General features: G+C 32.1%; 1 protein-coding gene across 2 annotated transcripts in view; it reads right to left on the reverse strand.

The window, feature by feature from the left end:
• Positions 1-24,686, reverse strand: part of CEP152 (centrosomal protein 152) — a 91,710-nt gene that overhangs the window by 38,265 nt on the left and 28,759 nt on the right. For both annotated transcript variants that reach the window (XM_051980605.1, XM_051980606.1), the window contains exons 9-13: positions 19,016-19,216; positions 13,248-13,395; positions 10,365-10,456; positions 8,965-9,128; positions 2,252-2,456 (exon numbers count right to left, since the gene is read on the reverse strand). In XM_051980605.1, the coding sequence (XP_051836565.1) occupies positions 2,252-2,456; positions 8,965-9,128; positions 10,365-10,456; positions 13,248-13,395; positions 19,016-19,216 (810 nt within the window). The remainder of the gene's footprint in view (positions 1-2,251; positions 2,457-8,964; positions 9,129-10,364; positions 10,457-13,247; positions 13,396-19,015; positions 19,217-24,686) is intronic.

Genomic DNA, 24,686 nt, shown 5'->3' on the forward strand with positions numbered 1-24,686 from the left:
ACTATATATGTTAAGTGCTCAGAACATATATAGAGAGAGAGACAGAGAGAGAAAGCCAAAAAATAAAAGCCCCTACTCTAAAGGAGTACCACACTTATAGGTGTGGAGGATATAGCATATATTCAATAGGAAAAATATTAAAATATGTATAAAATAAAAATTTCAAGGAGGAAAAAGTAAATCAGGTAAAACCCCATGTATCTAGGGTTCCACTGTAAGTTAAGAGACTCTAAAAAGTGACAGTAATGGAGGAATGCACTATAGACACATAAGGCACAAAAGTGGGAAATATAATAGCAGGTATAAAAAAAATTAATATATCAGCTTATTGAAAAGTGTGTGAAATGAAGTAAAGTAAGATTGGAAAGATAAGAACCAGATAACTGACAATCTTAAATGTCAAGGTGGGAAATCACTAATATATATAATCATTCTCTTCTTATAATATAATCATTCATTTCACAAAAATGTTATTCAATATTACATTTAAAACTAGCCTTTTTGATTCCTGCTGAACAAATATCTCTTCTGACTAAAATTTTGAGAATTCTTTAAAACAAAGAACATGACCTGTTATATCAGAATAATGGTGCTCTGTTTCATCTCCTTTTAAGCAATGATATGTACATTCTTTGCAAAATTCTTTGTGATCAATAATGTGTGAAAAACATTCTATAATTTAAAATGGCAAAATTATGCTTTGATATTAGCTATTATTGATTTCAAAAAGCTTTCCTGATTCCTTTCTTTGAAAATAATCTCTTTTTTACCTTAGCACATTCTACTTGTTTTACTTGTATATTTATCTCCCTCCAAAATTGAATCATAATCTCCTTGAGGGGAGGATTCCCCATTTTTCATCTTTGTATCTTTAGTACTTAATATGGAGCCTTTTAAATGTCATTGTTTAAAGAGTATTTGTTAATACAAAGTTATTATTAAATAAAATAAAATTTAAATAAAAAAAAATAAAAAAAAATAAAGAGTATTTGTTGATTTAAAGTAACACTAGAATTGCAAGATTTTGAGAATTGATTTGGATAGTTTAGTTGTTCTTCTGTTTTTTAAAAAAAATTTTGGACTTTTCAGAAAAATTTTAACTGGTATTTTTTTCACCATAGCAAAGAGAAACATTCGTAATTCTTGTAATCTTAAAATCATGCTCAAAATTGAGATAATTTTTTTAAGTTACTGAGGTATCTTAATATTTAAGGATTCATTGTAGATTAAGTTTGAAAAAGAGGCATCTGTTGAATGTGATCCCTTTATTAATTCAGGATAAGTCTAAAAAGAGAAGTCTTAAAAAGATTTAATAAAAGAGTTGAAAAGTTCTTAGCCCATAAATATATCCTGGTTGTAAAATAAGTGGTAGTGGTGTTCTTTAGTTATTTCCGTCATGTCAAGGCTTTGTGACCACATTTGGGGTTTTCTTGACAAAGATTCTGGAATGGTTTATTATTTGCCTTTCTAGCTCCTTTTTTACAAATGAGGAAACCAACGCAAACAAGGTTTAAGTGACTTTGCCCTGGATAACAGTCAGTAGGTGTCTGAGGCCAAATTTTGACTCCAGGCTCAGGTTTCTATCCATTGGACCACTCAGCTACTCTTATGACAAAAGTAGAATGTTTTAAACCCTCCCCACCTCTTAAAAAAAGGCTCATAAGCACAAAATAGAAAAATAAAAATTATGCTGGGAGAAGATTCATCTGATTTATTCCTGAGTCAGTCCACAAACATTTATTGCCTACTATGTGCTTGGTACTATATTCAAAGTGCTAGGATACAAAAAAAAGGCCCCCTTCCTATCTTCCCTTTGGTAATTAATTTACAGTTTTTTCCCCCATTATCTATCCCTAAGAGGTTGAGTTATTTAAAGTCTGTATTTCTTGTTTTTAGAGACAATTCACTTTAGAATTTTCCTTGTGGAAGTTTATATCAGAAGACTATCAAGGTTCTATGAAACATCTTCTTGAACAGGTAAAACTACTTATTTGTAACGTGATATTGGTGGCTAAAGAGAAACAGAAGATATTCCTTTGTATGATAATATTGTCATTCCTTTTCATTATCAACAGAATTCATGACCATCAACTTAGGGGGAAAATGCTTTACAATATATCAATCTGTGTTTTATTTTTCTAAAAGTTACACAAAAGAGCTAAGTTATTTAGAATGTGGATTTCATATGCAAAATGAACAAAAACTTATTTTTAAAATTATGTATAAGAGAGATGGTTTTTACTAAACAAACCTCAAGTTCGCATTTTTCTTGAGATTTTTTCAGCTGACTGAGATCTTCTAGTTTTCTACGACAATCTTTGAGATCATTTTGTAACTGAGAAACCAGGCGGCGCTTGACTGTGTTGCTGGTCAGTAAACGTTGCAATTCAGATTTCAGTCTCAAGATGATTTCATCTTTGGAAGGCTCTTCATTTGGGTCTAGTTTCTGCATAGTACTGTTGGAAAAATAATTTTTAACCCTTTAGATACAGTAAATGAGACTATTCTTTAAGTCCATCTAAAAGGAGGAGCTACAACACCTACCTTAGCTCCATGTAATGATTTATTACATCCCTATGTTAACATTTAACAACAGCTTTAACTTTATATGTAATTATATATTTATGTGAATATATATTTATATGAATGTTCTCAGCAATTAACCCACTTTAAGATAGTATTCTTCCAAGCTGGAAAATAGCTTTTCCTCCAGCTTCCCTAAATACTTAAAAATGAACTAACCCTATTGTCTTCATTGTAAATAATTCATATTAAATTTTAATATCTTGCTTTTTTGGGGTGAATTTTAAGTGATTTTACAAATCATCTAATTTTCAAAGATGTTTACATAAAGGGAAGAAAAGCAAACACCATTCATCTTATTCAATTACTGTAATGATTCATATAATTCAATGGAGTCCAAGTCTCAGGGTGAGGGAAGTATAGTAGTCTGACAAAGTGAGAAAGAGCAACACAGATGAAAAACTATAAAAACCTCAGGATCAACATACTTGTAAGTAGTCTATGTGTATACAGGAATGGAAGCCATTTCTTTAATCATTTTCATTGTTAATATAGGTTTACTGGTTTTGCTCCAAGTCTGGGTTTTTCCCTTATCTTTTACTACGATAACTTGGAACATTGGTTTCCTCAGTTTGGGATAATATTTTGTATTTTAGTATCTTAGAAGTTCATTTGGATACATTTCCTTGTTGGCCCCTCTTGCTCTCAGTTATAATCTTCTTTAAGGACTATTAAGATTACAGGAACCTTAAGTCTCATGAAAGATGTCTACAAAATAGAATAGCTACCCAACGGTCTTCCATGTCAGGGAAGAGAGGAAGGAGTAAAGGGAAAGCAAGAAAATAAAGGAAGGAGAAAAGGGAAGGAAGGTTAATTTGGAAGCAGAATATAAATCTAATTGGCTATTATTTACCCAACTAATTCTGAAATTATAGTGCAATTATTTCCAAAATTTTGCCAAAATAAATATTAATATATCAGGACAGTTGGCTTAACCATGATATTATAAAGGTAAGCTTTTAGAGAAATATAGAAGTAAAATCTCACTGATTTCAACTAATTGAGCTTATGTCAGAAATAATTTTTTGCCAAACTGCACTCTATTTTCTTAGGTGTAAAATGAATAGATTTAATTAGTTGTTCTCTAAGTTACCGTCACATGCTTTATGTATACAGCTAAAAAAATAGCTAAAAATAGACTAGTTTTTAACTATTCCTACTGAATGAGTTTCTATTGCAAAAATTATATTTATAAATATGTTATTTTCATGATTAATTTGTAAACTTTAAAGTAGACATTTTTGAGTTGCTTGTTTAGCAATTTTTTTCTTTATATATAAAGCATAAGTAAACTTCAGTCACATCCCTACCTGAATAATTACAATTCTAAAATTAATAGAGCTAGAAATAAAAGACTTTTTACTATACTCAAATTCCAGATAATTCCAAATGGCTATATGTATAAAAATGTGATATTAAAAAATATTTTTGTTATAAAAAGTAATTTTTATAATAAGTTAGAATACTTATCATTTTATACACTCAAATCACCTTTTTAAATGACATTTATAAAAGAATTACTATTCAGTGTTCTAAATTTGAGCAATATTCTGTACTCTGCCCTGATTAGATCACTTATCAAAATATTCTGTGCTGTTCTAGGTATTGTATTTTAGAAAACATTAATTAGGTGGAGCCTATACAGAAGAGGGACATCAGGAAGAAGAAATTAAAAATCATGCTATTTGAAGATTGGTCTGAAGCAACTGAGTATATTTAATCTAGAGAAGACTCAGAGGTGGCACACAAGAGTTGAACCTGTTCTGAAAAGGATGAAAATTTCTAAGAGATAAATTTAATCTGGATTATAAAGCAAACTTTCTTGATTTAATCTAACATACATTTATTAAGCACCTACTGGGTAAATAGCACTGCAGTAAGTATTAATTCTTAATAATGAAAGCTAATAAGTTATAGAGTAAATTGCCAAAGGAATGAAAAATTACTAAAATATGTCCTTCAGGTTTAAGGCTTTAGTGACCATTTGTGGAGAATGTTTAAGAAGTGAAACTGGCTAGCTAGTTCCTTTTTACTCAGAAATTTTGGAAAAAATCATTGTTTTTAATTAGAAACACCATTTTGTTCAGTTAACAAATTCTGTATATATACCTAATTTAAAAAAAAAATTAATGTTGACCACTGAAATAGCACAACCTGCAACTTTCTAAAGTAAACCAAATTAAGATTAGAGAAAATGCACGCGAAAGTAATTTTCTTTTCTTTCCTAAAATGAGGAAAGCCAGACATGGTGACCAAGCCTTACATAAAGTTTAAACTGAGCCACCATGTGAAAGAGGTCCCCCTGAATCCAAATAAACTCTAGTCATTTATGAAGCATGCTGAGAGGACCAAAGGGAAAAGGCATTCCACTTGTTAAATGTTTATTATTTGAGCTTAGCAGCCAACTATAATAAAAGAGGGAGGAAGCTGTCTGCAAACCGCATGCAGATTTAGTTACTCAAATTCCATTAAGGTTTAAAAAAAAAAATTATAGCTAAATTCTTAAAATTTACCAAGCAATTGGCTTAAGGGAAGTGATGGTTGACAGTGAAGACTTTTAAGTCACTTATGTTAAGGTTACTGATATACAACAGTTCAGAGGTCAAGAAAGAATAAAAATTCTCATAACTGTAGAAAGACTACTGATATCACACATCATAATTAGCACCAGTTTTAGGAACATGAAATTGATCCTCCCCTTTTCTAACTGGAAAATACTCTTTTTCATTTATAAATTTTTTTTAAATTCTTTTTCAATTAACAAGCCTTTACTTATAACATTATGAAGATAAACAATTCTAAAAGATTACAGAATTCAGAGATCAATGAACTGACCAACCATGAATGCATGGACTGATAATGAAGAATGCTATCCATTTCATGATAAAGAGATAACAACCTTGCAAGACAGAACAAAAACATATTTTTGAATAAGACCAAATAAAATTTTCTTTCTTATTCATATAATTCATTTAAATTCTTATCAATACTTTTTTTTTTTTTTTTGACAAAGCAATTGGTAGTAAGTGACTTGCCTGGGTTTACACAGATAGTTGTTAAATGTCTAAAGCTCTAAAGCTGGATTTGAACTTAGGTCCTTCCCGACTCCAGGGCCAATGCTCTATCTGTTCTCCTGCCATCTAGCTGCATCCCTATTCCTTTATTATTTTTAAACTAATATTTGGATTCAGTGACTACTCATATCCAGTACAAGATAAATATCTGATATAGTCTCAAATTTTTCCACTTTAGTTCACTAACATGAACATTGATGCCTAAAATTTGACTTGTTCACAAAATTAACTATAATGAACTAAAGAATAACTAGAGCACTTTACTTTACTTTACTTTAGATCTATTCACTGTTCACAAGTAAAAATTTGTTAAAGGAGAAATAAAAAGAGATGGGAGAGAAATACACTTTAATAGATTCCACAATTACATTAATTTGCAAAGAAAATGTACAAATAAATGGTTTATAAAATTCTAATAGTGTTTTTCACAATTTGGTTCCTTCCTACCTACCTTTCCAGACTTACTTACACTTTCATTTCCACTTCACATACCTGATCAGCAACATAGGCCTACTTGTTGCTCACACAAAACACTCTTATCTCCTAATTCTGTACCTTTGAACCCTATCCCTCCTTTCACCAATATTCTTCTGTGCTTCTTTTGTAGAGGAAAAGCTGGCCTTAACTCCTTCTTTCACTGTTGAACACTCTGAAAATTTCTATATGCTATCTCCTCTCTGACTTCACTGACCACCACTTATTTGGCTTTCAAATCCCTGGACTCTAATGAAAATCCTTTTTCAAAGGTCACTAATGATCCCAACTGCTGAATTTAATTAATGACTTTAAATTCACTTTGATCTTTTTACAACTTCTGAAGCTGTTAACCACCTTGTTACAGTGGAAAATGTGCTGAACTGGATTCAAAGAAATTGGTTTTGCTTGTATTTTTTTTTCCCTTTTGATCTGATTTTTCTTGTGCAGCATGATGACTATGGAAATATGTTAAAAAGAATTGTGCATGTTTATCCTATATGGATTGCTTTCTATCTTGGGGAGGAGGAAGGAGAGAAGAGAGAGAGAAAAATTTGGAACACAAGATTTTGCAAAGGTAAATGATGAAAATTATCTTTGCATGTATTTGGAAAAATAAAATATTTAAAAAAAAAAAAAAGAAATAGGTATTAGATCTTGGCTCCGCCAATTGTGTCACCTTGGGGAAATAATTTTATACCTCTGGGTCTCAGATTTCTCCTCTGTAACATGAAGGAGTTGAGTTAGATGACCTCAAAGATTCCTTCTGTCTCTGCCTGTGCTCCCATGATTCTTCTTGGGCCTCTATGACACAGCTCTCGTTTAGTTTTCTTCCTGTTCAATTACCCAGTTTCCTCTGCTCAGAGTATCATTCATCCTCTGCTCAACTAAGAATGAAATGTCACTCAAAGTACTGACCCTGAAGACTTATTCTCTCTATATCTTCTCCTTTAGGAATAGTCAATCCTTTCCTCCTCCAAACTTCCCTATTTCTGTTGAGTTAGTACTACTATGTTCCCAGTCACCAAAGTTTGCAATCTTGGAGACATTCTTAATTCTTCTCTCTTCACTACTACTTAATCTTGGAGATTCTGATTCATTAAGCATCTTTTGTACTTAAGCTTTCTCCACTTTCAACAACAAAATCCTAGATCAAATCTTTAATGATCTCTTCTGTGAACTACCTATAGCCTAACTTAACAGACTTCTATACTTCTATAGTCTTTCCCTTCTCCAAATCCACAATCCTCCCAACTCCCACTTGCCAAAATGATCTAAGAAATAGGTCTAATAAAGATAATTTTTAGTTCAAAAATCTTCAGAGGTCTTTTTCTCCTCTAGAATAAAGTTGAAATTTCTCAGTCTGACTTATCAGAGGCTAACCTTCGATAATCCATTTCCAACTTATGTTTCTAGCCTAATTTCAGGTCACTCCCTCTTCATGTACTCTATTCAAACACGACTCAGACTTGACATTCTCTCCTCCAGCCCAATGTATCCTCACTAGTAAGTAATTTCTCATGCCCATAATGCACTTCCCTTTTTTTTTTAGGCTTAGATGAAATTCCATTTCCATCATGAAAAGTCTTCCCTCCCTGAAGCACCTGTCAATGTGCTTCCACATATTTTGTACATCAAAATGCCTTACACATATTATGTTCTTAAGATCGTAGAATTATAGAAATAGAACAGAAAAGGAACTCAAATTATTCCAATCTCAGAGAAATTAAAAGTAACTTGCCCCCAATCATGCAAATTAGTGGCAGAAAAATAATTTGAATCTAGATCCTATTGAATACAAATTCAGTACTCTGTATCATGATAAACTGAATATGTACTAAGGACCAGAGCAACATGTGATTTCACTGATATAAGGAATATTGGTTGGAAAAAAAAATCTCTGCCCCTGCAAGTCTATACCTTCCCTAAATCTGAGGTGCCCAGAAGAATGAAAAATTAAATGACATGCCAAGGGTTAGGAACATATACTTGGCTTTTATAAATTGTAACCCATTTATTTATCTGCATGTCTAGGGAAAGCAATATAACACACAGGGATTAGACTGTAAAAAAAAAAAATCTCAATAATGATGGAGAATATATTTTTTAAACCACAGAACATATGATAATGACCTAAAATTTTGATCCTACATTGTTCAATATCTGTTGAGCATCTCATATATACTCAGCTCTCTATATTGTGGGGAAAAAAAAATAAAGCATAAATACCTTAAAAGGCTTCTAATTTCATGCCTTTCCCAGTAAATAAATGCTCAAATAAGTGATATGAACTTATTACCAGATCTGGTAATAAAAGATATGGTTAGAGAAGTCTCTAGATCAAAAAGTCCCTTTTTCCTTAGAAAAAGTTATCAGGTCTTCCCCTCCTCCCTAATATAAACTGAGTAGATTTAAGGGACCTTCTTTCAACTCCTAATCTGAAAAGAAGTTGTAATAATAATAATACTAACTTATATTTATTTAAAATAATATGAAAAAGCAAGTTTTAAGATTTTCTTATAAAATATTGAAAACATAACCATCTAACCTTTCAATTTCATTGCATGACATCAATTTGCCAAAAGGACAAGCTACATCTGATGTTAAAAATATAAACAGGATAATACAAATAGTTTGTTAACTCTGATTTTAGACCTTCATATATTTTTCACTGAAAAAAATAACAAAACATTGTTCTGGTGTAGAAACTAGATACTTAAATACCTAATTCATCAATTAATTATGAAGTGTTAAAAAAAACTTTAATTTTTTTTTTGTTTTCTTTAAGACTAGAATGAAGCATAAGACTAAAATGAAGTATTTTTCTCAATACCTGTGAAATTTTGATTTTTTCCAGTTGACTTTTTTAATACCCAAATTCACATAAGATTCAGCAAGATCTACATTCATTTCTTCATTTGGATCATCTGGAAATATTCCCAGTTTTGCAGCAGATTCATAGAGAGAAATTTCCTCTTTCAATTCTGCTAATTCTTCCTAGAGTACAAAAATAAGAAAATTTTTTTTGTGCATATGAGACACAAATAACTAATGTATGGACATCTAGTCTGTATGTCTTTTTCTTGCTAATACCCTAAATGAGTCAATAATATGACCGAGTAAAGAGGAAGTATATTACATACTTTGCATGTAATCAATATATAGACTTCCCTCATGGACTATGTATGGTCTTTGCTACTACTAGTGGTCCTATACTGCTGGCAAAACTATCCATATAAAAACAAGCCTGAAGAGAGGTATTCAGCTCCAACCAGTCTGATTTCAAAACCAGTAAAGACTGCTACTGTTAGCAACAATGACAACATCTACTGGCAGCTACAACCAATGTGATCACAAAGGGCAGCTTTCCTGGGCATGATAACATTAAGCCAGCCAACCAGATACACTTGAATTACATGAATCATTCATCACAATATCTTTTTGTGTGATTAGCAACTAGTGCTAAAAAAATCAAATAGGAATAATTCTCCCATACCATCTAGACTTAAATTTAATCTTATCAGAAAAGATAACCGAGTTGATAGCTCATTAATATACTTAGGGTGAAGGAATGCTTTCACAGGGAAAAGTTCTGAAGACAAAGGAATCTCTGAAAAGACTTCTATACAGTCCCCTACCTGACAGAGATTTTATAGTACAAACTATGGAGAATGATGTTAATTACTTTATAGTCCAGTGGAAGGATCCCAATTATTAAGTAGTTTGGTGTATGAAGGTTACTGAGAGGGTAAGTGATGGTATTTATGGCATAGGGAGAATTGGAGCCAATTTCTCAGCAAGGCCAAAGAGAGAAGTCAAGTCTACTGATTCCAGGAGCTGTTCTCAGATCCCAAGGCCAATGTTGAATATAAGATGAATGTAAATTCCTTGTGTATGTGTTTTGGGGGAGTGGTGGAGACTGGCTTTCTTTTTGTTTTTTTTGGTACCTGTATTTCCTTACACATATTAGGAGTTTAATAAATGGTTAAATTAATTCCATTCATACCATTGTTATGAAAACCCAGATACGAAAAGATTATACCACTTTTATTTCTCTCACCCAACCCCAATACACATATACCTACAAGTCCCCTAGCCAAATTATAGACCTAAATAATTCTGACATAAGAACTACCACCATAATTCCATTTTTCTTGGGCTCCCACAAGCCCATCTTCTAGGGGAAGAACCTTAATATTGGGTTACCTATTTTTCTCAAATGGCATTACTCACTTGTAAAGTCCTGTTCATGTTGTCACTCAGAGTGTGTGCACTCTGGGCTTGCTGAAGCTGGAACCTTAATTGATTCACCTCTTGTACTGATCCTATAAGAATAAAAACAAGATGACACTTAAAATTCCTTAAACGTAAAGATACCAGTCACCAACAAATCACCTAACAAATGAACTTCCAATTCAATATCATAACAAAAGGATCATACCTATATCACCACAGATTTTCATCCATGTACTATAATGAACACAATGGGACTTGGGAAGATAGGTGTAATAGGGAACATGTGGTATTCCCATCATAGTCTTCTGTGTCAAAGAAACTGAATTAGCTTTTCCTAAGACCCTGTCCCATGCAGGCTAGGCTAAGTTTCTCCTGAAAATGTAATGAAATTATCCTGAAGATTTAATTGGCTCAGGGGAATAATAAGGTTTCAAGATCACCTAAGCGTATAAAAGAAGTCTTGGGGCTTTTCTAACTTGGCAGATATCCCATAGTTGCCTGATTCATCACATACTACCCTGCTGATCATTTATATTTTTATAAAGTAGAGAGGTGTAATGGGCTGAGGCTCAAGTTGATGCACTGAGGTCGCAAGCACATGAGGCTAAGTAGTAATTGGACCATACTTTATTAATATATAAGCTTGGAGAAAGAATGGCCCCCACCCACTCTTTGTGCAAGTCCTGATGTGTTGTATAGGAAATGACGATTTTGGTGGGTAGAGGCAGGGGAGTGGAAGAGGAAGGGGAAGGAGAGACTGCGCGCAATGCCATTGCAATGGCCCCTTCAGCTCAGATTCTCCCTCTGTTAGCTGGCTTCCTGTCGCAGCTGCCCATATTGCTATCGCAATCCTTATTCACCTCTTCACTTCAATAAAGATTGAAGATTTTTCCCTTAACCTGAATTCCTGACTCTGGCTGATTTTAAATACACGGTCATTACAGGGAGGGCTGCTGCAATTCTGTATAGAAATGAGAGAGATCACTGTTTACCTGAACCAAGTGGTGTCCCTTTGTTGAATAGCCTTCTTAATAAGTTAAATGACAAATTAGTCTTTTTTTTTCCAATATGAAACCTAAACTATCAGGGAACTGGCTTGAGTCAGGTCTGACAGGACAATATCATAATGAGTTTGAAAGGACATTAGAAATCAAGAGGCAGATTCTATTCTCTTCTCTGCTACTATTATGTAACATTGAATAAATCATGTCATCTCTGAACTTGCTGTTTGTAGTTCATTTCCTCATCTGTAAAATGAGGGATGTAATCTTTTTCAAGGTCTTGAGAACTTGACATGAAATTTAACATATCATGAAAATTAAACAGTTCCAGGCTTTATTATGTCTTTGTACATTACTGGGAAAAATCTATTACATGGAAGAGGCCAAATGAACCATGGTAGAATAGACCTATTATTACTAGCTAGAGGAGTGGAAGGATGGTAGATACAAGAATAATAACATGATCAAAATAATAACAACATATTCAATATTTTTATATTTCATAAAGACTAAGGGGAAAAATATCTAAAAAACAAAAACAAAAACACAACAAAACCTTTAGCCCATAACACAAAAAGTATCTCTTGCTTATTCTCCTTTCTCCTTTTATTAGATACACATCTATTCACTTTTCTATCTCCATCCCATTAATAATATATAAATATGTTATGATCATAGAGAGAACCAAATGAAATTTATAAAAAATAAGAGCCATGCCCCAATTGATAAATGATTAAAAGATATGATCTGTGCCGAGCTATAAATTCATACATATCCTCTGACCTAACAATACCACTATACCGAAAGAGATTTAAGAGGAAAAGAAAAAGGGAAACCATCTATATGTACCAACTCTCTTCTCAGAGAAAAAAAACTGGAAATTGAGGGAATGCTCATCAAATGGGGAATGGCTCAATAAACTGTGGTGTGTGTTTATGATGATATATTATTATTCTATGGGAAATGATGAGCCGGATGCTCTCAAAAAAAAAAAAAAAAATGGGAAAGTCCTCCATGGACAAAGCGAAATATACCATATACAAAGTAACAGCAATGTTCTGAGATGATCAGCTGTGAATGACACCTTTGCTCTTCTCAAGAGTATAATCACTTATTACTACACTCTGAAGGATTTATGATGAAAAATCCTATCCATACTCCAAGAAGAAACTGATTGTATCTGAATACTTCCCTCTCTCTTTTTTTTAAATTTAATTTTTCTTGAGCATTTTTATTTTCATTAGGTTGGGAGATCTATTTTTTTCCCCTACAACCTGACTTTTACGGAAATGTTTTGCATAACATCACAAGTGGTTTCTTAATTGTGGGTGGGGGATAAGGAAGAGAACCTAGAATTCAAAAATTTTAAAAACAAATTAAATGTTTTAAATGTCACCAGGGGAAAATATTAAATAAATAAAAATAAACAATCAAATATATAAAGGATATGTTGTGGTATGACAAAATCTTAAAGCACTAGAAAAAGTCAGGCAAAAGGGTTCTACCTCTGCCAACTATCTGACTTAGACAAGTTACTTTATCACTAAATCTCTCTGGGCCTGCTTTCAAAACTGTAAAATCAGTAAGATGAATTAGATGAACTCTTAAGATCTCTAAGATCTATGAATTTGTTAATCTAAATATTTATAGAATTAGAGTCTCACTTTTATATAATGCTTGTCTTTTTGAAAGTCTTTTCTAAGTAAGGAATTTTATAAAATTATAGACCAATGAAATGCTAGAAAAATCTTAAAATTACAAAATATTTTTAAATAATCACTTGGTAAATACATATTTTCATATAATAAATCTGTTTCAAATGTGGGTGTATCTACTATCTACACTTTTATTTTATCTGAAGCAGAACAAAGTGGTGTACCTGTTTCCAGCAAAGAAGCACACTGTTTTTGACTCTCTTCCAGATTCTTGGTTAATCTATTGATTATTTCTGTTTTTTCCATCTTGTTTTCTTCCTGTGATCTTTCCACTTGTTTCACATGATCTTGTAAACGACAACAAACATCTTTCTAAAAATGAAAAAGGTTTTTCAGAAGTCACATTCCTTTTAATAATTAATTATTAAAGGACAAATATTAAAGTATTTAAGTGTTTAAAAAATTTAACAGCCAAATGGAAGCAAGAAACCCAAATTTCTTACAGTACTTTTAAGATAAGAGAATTTATAAATACAAGTGAAAACAATCCTTAAAATCATTGATAAAAAGACATTTAGGAGAGGCTATACCCTGATACTGCATGATGAATGGTTAGGGTTTACACTTTAAGATGACAAGAAAATAAATGCAATAAATAAATAAAACAGAATGACATAAAATTAAGCATTTAACATTAACATGTAAAAAAAATGTTTTTGAGGGAAGCAAGGAAGATCCAGATTCAGCAAGATGAGATGCTGATAAACTCATCATCCACATATATCACTTTTTTCCTTATCATTTTAGCCCTTTAGGGCTTCATGAAAGAAAAATACAGGGAAAACTTGGAGAAGGAAAAGAAGCTAATGCAAATTGACTGGGTAAAGATGCCCCAAATGAACAGAATATAGTTGATTTAGAAATAGTCGTTGATGGTAATGAAGGAAATAAAGCAATTTGGGGATTTTAAGAACAAAGTGAAGACTAGTAGTAGTGATCTAAAGAAGCGATAGCAGTAGTAAGCTTGTAACTTAAGATGCAGAAATATTAATGGTAAACAAAATAAATATAATCATGTTAAGGATTGGGCAAGAATGAGTAGGCCAAGCTTTCAGAAAAAAAAATGAGACAATGGTAAGAAAAGAGAAAGGATTTGGTATTAAAAATCACTTTGAGGTTTCTTCTTGTTAACAAGGTCAGGGAAAAAATAAGAGAGCACAGGCAATTAGAAAGTAGTATTTAGAAGACAATGAGACCTGAAAAAAATATGCATCTACATTACTGTCAGGAATATATCTTTGAAAGTCAGTGATAGCCAATTTAACTCAAAATAATGTAACATCTAAATTTATTGATGAACTGAAGCAGTTTCTCAGAATAAATAAATAAATCCATAAGAACCAATACCTATTTATTCAGTTTAGTTTGGCCAATTCTGAGCCCTACAGATTTAGAAAATCAAAAGGTACTATTTGTTGTAAAGGATTTGAAAAACATATAAGAAACTTAAAAACCTACTTAAAGGCCATTAGTCCAAAGTCAGAGGAAAAAAACTTGTCATCTACACCAACATCTGTGGAGGAATAAATAGTATATATAAAAGCAGATCATTAATGATCCCATGCAACTTGGTGAAGTAGGGAATGGTGCAAGTCACAGGTTGCTCTCAGGTATAGGAAAACAGAACATGTTTCAAGATAATTTCAGAAATTTTTTGTGAAAAGGCAGAGAAAGAAATGAGAACTATAACTGGAAGAATACCAAAGATTCACCACTTTGACTCTGCAAACTTTTCTTATTAAAGCTAAAACTAGGATAATTTTGTTAATTGTATCTAAACAAATATTAATTAAATGTGGAGCTACATGTAGGACAGGCATATTATTGTCTTATTTTTCAAGCTTATTTTGACTTGTTTTGGAGGAATTTTTTTTTTTTTTTTTTTTGTACACTGGTGGTAGAGAAAAACCAGTAGGGAACTGTGTTTGATGTAGAGCTTTTGAAGAAGAGAAAGACACTTATAGGCCTTAGCACTGAAAATCAAAGTTGCCATTTAAATTTAATGTTTTAGAATGCAATTTTATAATGGACACAATAAATCTTTAGAAAAACCTATAGAGTAGGCCATTATATTTCAACTTCATTTCCAATTGCCAAAGAAGAAAAAAAAGATGTAGCAATGCAATCACATTTCTTCCCATCTCACTTGGTTGGCAAAGTAGATTGAATAATCTTATTTTTCTCTTACAAACTTTTAACATAGATGTTTGGATTTTTTTTTTTTTTGAGTACCTCTTTTTTCATATTGGACTTGTGTATGGATTTTTCTTATAAGACTCATTATAATTATAATTTTTAATTTTTCGTAAATGTGAACTATTAAAACATTTTTAAATGGTGTCTATTTCTTAGGAATTTATTTTCATTAATTTTGTTTAATTAGGCTAACTTTATTAACTAGTTATACTCATAGGTTTGATCCTTCTACTGATCAGCATGGAAGTTTTCGGCTACTCCTGTTTTCTGACCTGGGTTAGTTTGCCCTTCTCCTTGGGCAGCCTAGTGAGCCCTTATTCTCAGCGGCTCACCACATTGAGACTAGACTTAGGGTGAACACTTTAATCAAAGGGATGGCCTAGTGTGGCTCAATAGTTCTGAGCTCTGAGTTCAATCCACCAGCTTCAGTTTCCCTCAGGAACAGGCATTACAGCTAGATACCATGATACCTAACCTAAATTAGTTTAGAATAATCACTTTATATACAGCTCAACATAAGATCAAACTTAGAAATGTAACCAGTAAGCAAAAAGTAAAACAAACCAACCCCAAGATAATTCTGAGTACCTATTTAATTAATATTCCCGTACTTCAATTGGCAAAAGTATCTGAGCTTTTAATAACTTAGTGTAGTAAAGAAAAGGAGAAGATAGTATTCCTATGCTATATGCATATACAATAAACCTTCATGTGATGTTATTATGATTTCAATATCTAACAAAAATATAATATGCACATAGAAAAAATTCCACATCATGATTAAGCCTATAAAAGTGTTAGTTTCGTCTTCAAAATTATGTTTGTAAAAAAGTTCCCATTCTATTAAATCAATCAGCTTTTATTAAGCCTACAGATAGAAACAAGGCTTTGCTAGCAATACAAAGATAAAAATGAAACTGTCTTTGCACTCAAGAAGCTACCTTTCACAATGTATACCAAAAAAAAAGGTGAAGTAAAAAGACCAGTAGATGGGAGATGATCAGGACCTTAAAGATTTCACTTATAGAAGAAGGAAGTATAGAAGCTCAAGCTTTAAGGTAAAATGGGATTAAATTGGATATTAGACAGCGTAAAGACATTTCTCCTTCCCCCCCAGAAAAAAAGAAAATAGACTGTTGTGTGAAAAGCAAGTTAGACAATTTGTCTAGGCTATAAACAATATATATCCTGCATCTGAAAAGATCGGATGGAATCGGGCTGGGATCCTAGAAGGAAGTTACTTAGTAATTTTCTTAGTAAAATACATGATTAGTAAGACCCAAAAAAGATACTTTTGAAACGAGGAAATTAATTAAGAGACCTCTCCAAATTGTCTCAGGTGACAGATGAAGAAAGCCTGAAATAGAAGGGTGCCTGGGTAGAAAAGGAGGCCAGATGAGTTTGTGGAAAATACAACTGGCAACTGATTGATAAGTAGACTGAAGAATAGGGAGATGTTGACAATACTAAGGTTTATGATAGTGTCCCCAACAATTACTATAAGAAAAGTTGAAAGAATAGTGGATTAGAGGTGGAGAAGAGATAAAATGAGTTCAATTTTGAACACAATTTTGAATACTATAAAGTATACACTTTGAAATGTCAATAGGTAGTAGTTAGAGATGCTGGAATGAACTCAATTGACAAGAGATTAGAACAGAGATTTAAATAGATCTGGGAATCATCTGAATAGAAATGATGATCTGAATCCAGAACAAAAGAGGACTGAACCAGAGTTTGAAAAGTAATATAGGTTGGCAAAACAAACTGCAGAGGGAAGCAAAATAGAAAATTACTGTCAGGTAAATCCAGGTAGAGAAAGAGAGAAGTAGATAATATGTTAAATGCTTCAAGAGAGGTCAGATAATTAAATCTGAAGAAGGAGCCAGATTTGAGCATCAAGACATGAGGAGATGGAGAGTTATTTCAATTGGGTAATGAGGTTAAAAGCTAGTACTGCAAAGATTTGAGGATGGAGGAACATATATATCATTATTCACAAAATTATGTCATTATGAAATAAATATTGCAACTCAGTGTATGAATAAATTCTACATAATATCTGGACAGGTTATATCATGTTTCCTCATTTTAGTTTTCTGGGACTTGTTAATTCCTTGGTTCATTGTTCCTTGGTAATTTCTTCAGGTGAGTAGAAAAAAAAAGAATAATTGATAATAAAAGTTATAGTATTAAATATCAAAAAAGACTGATTTTCCTTGTTTTGTGGGAGAAACAGCAAGGTGACTATTTTGGCTATTATAAAGTTTATGTAAAATAAGCCTGTAAAAGCACCAATGAAATTTTAAAGGCTCAACAGTGTTGTTCACAGATAAGGCTGATGCATTAAAAAATGTTTATAAACCAATCCATTCTATTCATTAAAACAAGGCAATTTTATTCCAAAAATTTGTGCTTTTAGTTGTGTTTCATGAGCCTATATGCAACAGAACTAATATTTCTTTTAAAATGTCATAATTTAGACTTTTCTCTAAATGTTAGATATTCAATCGGATTATTATTTGATTAGTCCACAACAGGGAGTTATCTTCTGCATTAAATTTTCATGAAAAAAAGGGAATAAAGGGAAGAGCCTCACTATTAGGAATCTAAACCTATAAAAACTGATTAATGTAGTAAATGAGTTTATATGCAATTTTAACTTATTTATGCTTCACTTACTTGACTCTAATAGATAGGATAAATGTATGGGATATCTATAAAAATATTAAACAGTAGCATTGTTATTGTTCAGACTTATCTGATTTCTACATGATCCTGTAGATTTTTAGTCATGGAGTTTTCATGGCAAAAATACTGGAGTGGTTTACTTTTTCTTCTTGACTATGTTCCCCATTTTACAGATAAAGAACTGAGGCAAATGGGGTTAAGTGGCTTGTCCAGGGGAACACAGTAAGTGTCTAAGGCTGCATTTCAACTCAGATTTTCCTGACTTCAAGCCCCATGGCTCTATCTACTGAACCACCTAGCAATTCCAGTAATATTATCTAATAAAATCTGTCCTAAACAATTATATGGGCATTTGTAATTCTATTCACTGAAACGAAATGAGTATTTATTTCACTAAGTTACTTAACCAAAAGGTGGAGACACTTCAGGTGAATTACTGGAAGCTAGAAAATTGTGTAACAATAGGAATAATATTAATTTTTTAAGCAAACTAGTTTCAAAACCTATTATCTCATGGACAGTTGGGGATCTCAATTCTCCCTTAATTTTGTATGTAATTATTTTCCTCAAAATTGCTAGTAACACTCAGTCAGCTGCCCTCATACATTATACAACATTTTTTGCCAAAAATGGTATGAATATAAACCTGGAACCTTTAAGGCTAGCCTAACAAATACCTCCAAAGAAACACTAGGACAACTAAATTAGCTTAATTTCTTCTTTCATTCAGATGTTTCTAATAAATGCCACCAAACAACTCTCAAATACTTAAAGATTTATCAATAAGAAACCTGTAAAGCATCATTTTTTTTCACTACAGTTGAGTATGGCAAAGCCTCAAACAGAAAATTCTGAAAATATGCCCTTCTTCATATTAAAAAATACAAGATTTTGACTCAGATTCTCAACTGAGTGAATGACTATTATCTTGCTTTTTTGACTGACATTTTTTCAAGGTTCAAAGTTACAAAGATCAGTGACTAGCTGAAAAACACTACAAGCACAAATACATCTTTATTATTTGCTTTTCTGAAATCATTCAAACCTGCTCTTGAAGTGCAGCATTTGTAGCATCCAAATTCTTTTGTAAAGCTGTCACTTGGTCTTCATACTTCTTTCTGAGGCATAAAACAATATTCTCATGTTGCTCTTTAGCTCGTTGTAGAGAGTCAGAATGATGAAGCTCTAACAGTTGCTGCCTTAGGTTTTCCATGGCCACCTCACTCACTCTAGATTTCTTAATCATCTAAAAAAATTCACATAAAACCATACATTAAATTCAGATTTGTAATTTGTAATATTTATAAGTGTATTTCCATGATTTTAAACACTAAACTTTCTTATGTTCTAAAAATCACAAATATGTTTTTAGTAAAATATTAACAGCTTTCAGTGAGAATCAGCCAGCTTGCCCAAGCAGGATGCTCTCAACATCCTTCATTAAAGGTCTAAAATAAAAAAGTGGGCAACAGATTTCCTGTGTTTGGGTGTATGTGAGTGTAGCTCCCTAAAACTCCTCTAGTTGAGACACCTAGGCTCAAGGAGGTCTTGAGGGCTACTCCAAGTTAATTACCCTCAGGTAGAGGTAGGGTATTTCCTATAACATAGATACTAAGGGTAGGCAGAGAACTTGCTATGGCACTGGTCTTAAGATGACCACTTTGTTAAGGTAGCAGGTAGATTCCCCATGGCAAGCCAATTGTTGGGTCATAGAAAATGACAGAGCTTTCTTGAAAAACTAATCTACACTGCCATTGGCCACTTGTTCAGAAAATCCTCAAGTCTTATTTTTAAAGTTATTAACTATATTTTGTGCCTGTTTCCTGTATACTTTATGTAGTTCATCTTGCAAAATGATAACCTTAATTTTTGCGGCCATCATAGTAATAATTTAACTAACAATACAAATTCCGTAACTATTAGTATCTCTAATTCTCTGAAGAATTAATAAACAATATATTTGGGAAGTATCCAAAGAAGTCATTGACAAAAAAGAGCATCACTGAGGATATTAAAAATGTGACAGCATCAAAACCATTTAGTACTGGTTAAGAAATGAAGTAGTAGATTAGTGGAATAGGTTAGATTCATAAGACACAATAGTCAATGACTACAGTAATTTAGTGTTTGATAAATCCACGATTCTAGCTTCTGGGAAATTGCTGGGAAAACTGGAAAATAATATGGCAGAAACTAGGCACTTAGCAATACCTAAACGCCCTACAATCAAGATAAGGTTGAAAAGGGTTCATGATTTAGACATAAAGGATGATACTATAAGCAAATTAGGAGAACAAGAGGTAGTCTATCTCTCAGATCTATGGAGAAGGAAGGAATTTATGGCCAAAGAACTAAAGAATATTATGAAATGCAAAATGGATAATTTTGATTATATTAAAAAAGGTTTTGTACAAACAAAACTAATGCAGGCAGGATTAGAAGGGAAACAGAAAACTGGGGAAAAAATTGTATATCCAAGAGTTTTGATAAAGGCCTGATTTCTAAAATATATAGAGAAGTGGTTTAAATGTAGAAGAATACAAGCCATTCTCCAATTTATAAATGGTCAAAGGACACGAACAATTTTTAGACGAAAAAATTAAAGCCATTTCTAGTCATGTGAAAAAATGCTCTAAATAACTACTGATTAGAGAAATGCAAATTAAGACAACTCTAAGGTACCACTATATATATCTCAGATTGGCTAAGATGACAGGAAAAAATAATAATAAATATTGAAGGGGATGTGGGAAAACTGGGACACTAACACATTGTTGGTGGAGTTGTGAATGAATCCAATCATTCTGGAAAACAATTTGGAACCATGCCTAAAGGGGTACCAAACTGTGCATACCCTTTGATCCAGCAGTGTTTCTACTGGGCTTGTATCCCAAAGAGATCATAAAGGAGAGAAAAGGACCCACATATCTAAAAATGTTTGTGGCAGCCCTTTTTGTAGTGGCAAGAAACTGATAACTGAATGGATGTCCATCAGTTGGAGAAGAAGTAAATAAGTTATAGTATATGAATATAATGGAATATTATTTTTCTATAAGAAACTATTAGCAGGATAATTTCAGAAATGCCTGGAAAGACTTACATGAACTGATGCTGAGTGAAATGAGTAGACTCAAGAGAACACTGTACATGGCAACAAGATTATGTGATGATCAACCTTAACTGATGTGGCTCTTTTCAACAATAAGGTGATTCAGATCAATTCCAATAGACTTGGGATACAGAGAAGCATCTGCATCTAGAAAGGACTATGGGGACTGTGGGGATCACAACATAGTGTTTTCACCTTTTTTGTTTGCTTGCTTTTTGTTTTTTCTTCTCTTTTTTTTCTTTTTTGATCTGATTTTTCTTGTGTAGCGTAAAAAATATGGAAATATGTATAAAAGAATTGCACATATTTAATATATATTAGATTAGTTGCTGTCTAGGGGAAAGGGTAGGAAAAGGGAGGGGGAAACATTCAGAACACAAGGTTTTGCAAAGATAAATGTTGAAAGCTATCTTTGCATGTATTTTGAAAATAAGCTATATTAAAAAAACTTGTCTAAGGATTGAATTGGATTTGAATGGTATTGCTCCAACACTGAAATCTGTTCAAAGCTATTTTAACTTTGTGGAGTCCCTAATAATTATATCCAGAGCACAGTCTCAACTAAAATTCTCCATCTGATCCTTACTACTAACAGGAACAGAAAAGAGGATTATTAGGACTGAAATGTGGATTACAACACAGTAATTTCACTTTTTTTTGATATTTGCTTGCTTTTTGTTTTCTTTCTCATTTTCTTTCCTTTTTGATCAGATTTTTTCTTGTGCAGCATAATAAACATGGAAATATATATATATAGAAGAATTGCACATGTTTAACATATATTAGATTACTTGTTGTCTAAGGAAGGGGTGAGATGAGGAGAGAGGAAGAAAAATTTGGAACACAAGGTTTTGCAAGGGTGAAAACTTACCTTTGCATGAATTTTGAAAATAAAAGGCTATTATTTAAAAAAAAAAAAAAAAAAAAGGTGACACAGGCTTTGAAGACAACTGTAAAGGAATACTTCTAAAAATATTTTGAATGATGTAAGTATCATTCAAATAAATTTGTATAATCCCAAAGTGACTATAAGAGTACAATTTTTTTTAACTTCATGTGATGTAATCATAGGAGATCTGGATTCTAGTTCTAGTTCTGCTGAATAATAAATTATAACCTTTCTGGGCTAACTTTTCCTTATCTACAAAATAAGAAATTTTAGGATTTTCTAAAAATCATGTTTCCTTTACCTTATTTCTTTATCATGAGGAAGTATCAACCAGAAATCCAATTAACCCAAACAAACCATTCTCTAACTATGCCACAACACAGGATTGTGCTGTGCTCTTTTTTAATAAAGGAGATTTCAAAACAACAAGGAATATGCTGGAATAATATTGCTTTGATACTTTGCATAGTTAGCTTACGTTCTAAATTTATCATGAACACCAAATACTTGGTAAAAGTTTTAGATAATACAACACTTACTACCAAAAAATCTAACTATTATCTTCAGGAGAGTGAATAGAGAAAAGAAAAATTAGTCTTTTAAGTATTAGGATCTATGGCTCTGCTGATATAAAGAACACAGGATAAAGAAACTCATTCTCAAGTCATTTTTAAATTACTTAAATGACTTTAAATGACAATTAAAAGCCTCTCATTTTTAAAAAAATTAATTTTATTTTTTTCTGATTAACAACTAATTTTCCCTTCCACTTACTTCTCCCTTCCAACTTCACAATTTAAAAAAAGGAAAAAATCCCCATAATACACAGTCAAATAAAACAAATATCCCCACTGAAACATTACCAAAAATATGCATCTCCTTCTATATTTTAAATCTATTACTTTTTTGAGAGAAGATAGCTATCATGATTCATTTTCAATCTTCTGAAATCATGGTTTGTGGTTCCATTAATTAGCTCTAGTACTAATATCTTTGAAAGTTGTTTGTCTTTATAATGTTGTCATTGTATAAATTGTTCTCCTAAGTTCTGTTTGCTCCATTTTGAATCAGTTCACGGAAGTCTTTCTAGTTTCCTCTCAAATTGTCCATTTATCATGTCATAGCATAATATTTTGCCATATTAATTACTGTAATTTGCTTAGCCATTTCTTAATAAGTAGGCAGTTGCTTAGTTTCTAATTTTTTTCAGTTACAAAAAGAGCTGTTAATATTTACTGTATATATTAATTTTCTTCTTTTGGGGGGCATTTTTATCATTTTGCTTGCCTTGTTAAAAAAAAAAAAAGAAAAGTTGCTAGCTAAATGATGTATTTCAATCATTTTTCAGGAGAGAAATGCTTTATAACGTCATAAGAATCTGAAAATATTTACAGAAACTAGCAACACATTAAACACTTCAGTATTAAGATAGCTTATTAGAAAAGCTAGATATTAAGGAATCTCAGAGCACCCTTCAAAGACAGACATTTTAAATGTTATATTTTCTAAAACCCTATAAGATCAAAACACATAATGGCACAAAAATAAGTTGCTGTCCAAATTAAGATTGTAATTTAGTTAAATAAATGTCCAGTATTTCTTATGTAGAAAATACAAAAGTAGAAGAGAAAATGAATTAATGATTAAATAATGAAGAAAGACTTTACATATTTCTATCTCAAAGACTGAGTACTTAATAAAATACTCAGACATTCTATAGTAATAGAGAAATGAATTATAGAGTCTTGAAGGCCACCTTAGTAGAACCCAAAATTTAATATGTCCAAACATAAAGCAAAGAAAACCTTTGGCCTTAGCATAGAGTATTACACATATTAAGCATTTAATAAATATTTGAGTACAGTAATTTATTTAGCATGTCTCTTTTTATCTGAGAAACATCTAGCTAAATTCAGTAAGGGTCATCCATTAGAGGATAAATTCTTTTAACCATTGTAATTCATAAAGACGATTTACTAAAATATGAAGGTATAGTGAGTCATCAGTCTTCTGAAGTAATTAGTTATTTCCTGGACTGAAGGACCCAGGTCCCTGAACTGGCGGGAGGGGGGGAGGAGGGGAGGAGAAGAAGGAGGTGAGAATAGGGCTAATATAAGAAGCACTAGAAGTAGGATTAGGCCTAGAGCATTTTTAATGGTAGAGGATTCGTGGCCCACACACCTCAAATAAGAGCGTGTCATAGATGTTCTAGGTTCACTGTATAATTCTGGCCAAGCCATTTAATCTCTTACTGCCAAGCAACTCTATGAGACCATAAATTACAAAGATGCATTTCCCTACATTTACAAATCACAAGTCTAGTTCCATGATCCCATCCTTAATAAATAAACTCAGTATTTTATGCAATAGGTATTTAATAACTACTGAATTAAATTACAGAAGTTCTCAGGTGGAAGATATCACTGTAAACTGTTCAGTTTGGTAAGGCTTCTTTGCCTTCTTGTTCAGTAGACCAAGTATGTACCTAAATTCAGTAAATACAGGCCCCAAATCAAAGTCTCCGACCCTTCTGATGAAGATGATTTTACTAAAGTTCTCACAGTTTCTTGGTTCTCCATCAACAACTTAAAAATATTCAGTAGTTAATAATATAAATGAAAATAGAAGTAGGGAAGAGAATGGGGAAATTAGAACAAAATTATTTTATTGCATAGTTTCCTTTTTAAATTTCTCTTAGTTTTGTCTTTTCAAAGTTTC

Source organism: Antechinus flavipes, chromosome 2 (assembly GCF_016432865.1).
Source record: "Antechinus flavipes isolate AdamAnt ecotype Samford, QLD, Australia chromosome 2, AdamAnt_v2, whole genome shotgun sequence".
Taxonomy (NCBI): domain Eukaryota; kingdom Metazoa; phylum Chordata; class Mammalia; order Dasyuromorphia; family Dasyuridae; genus Antechinus; species Antechinus flavipes.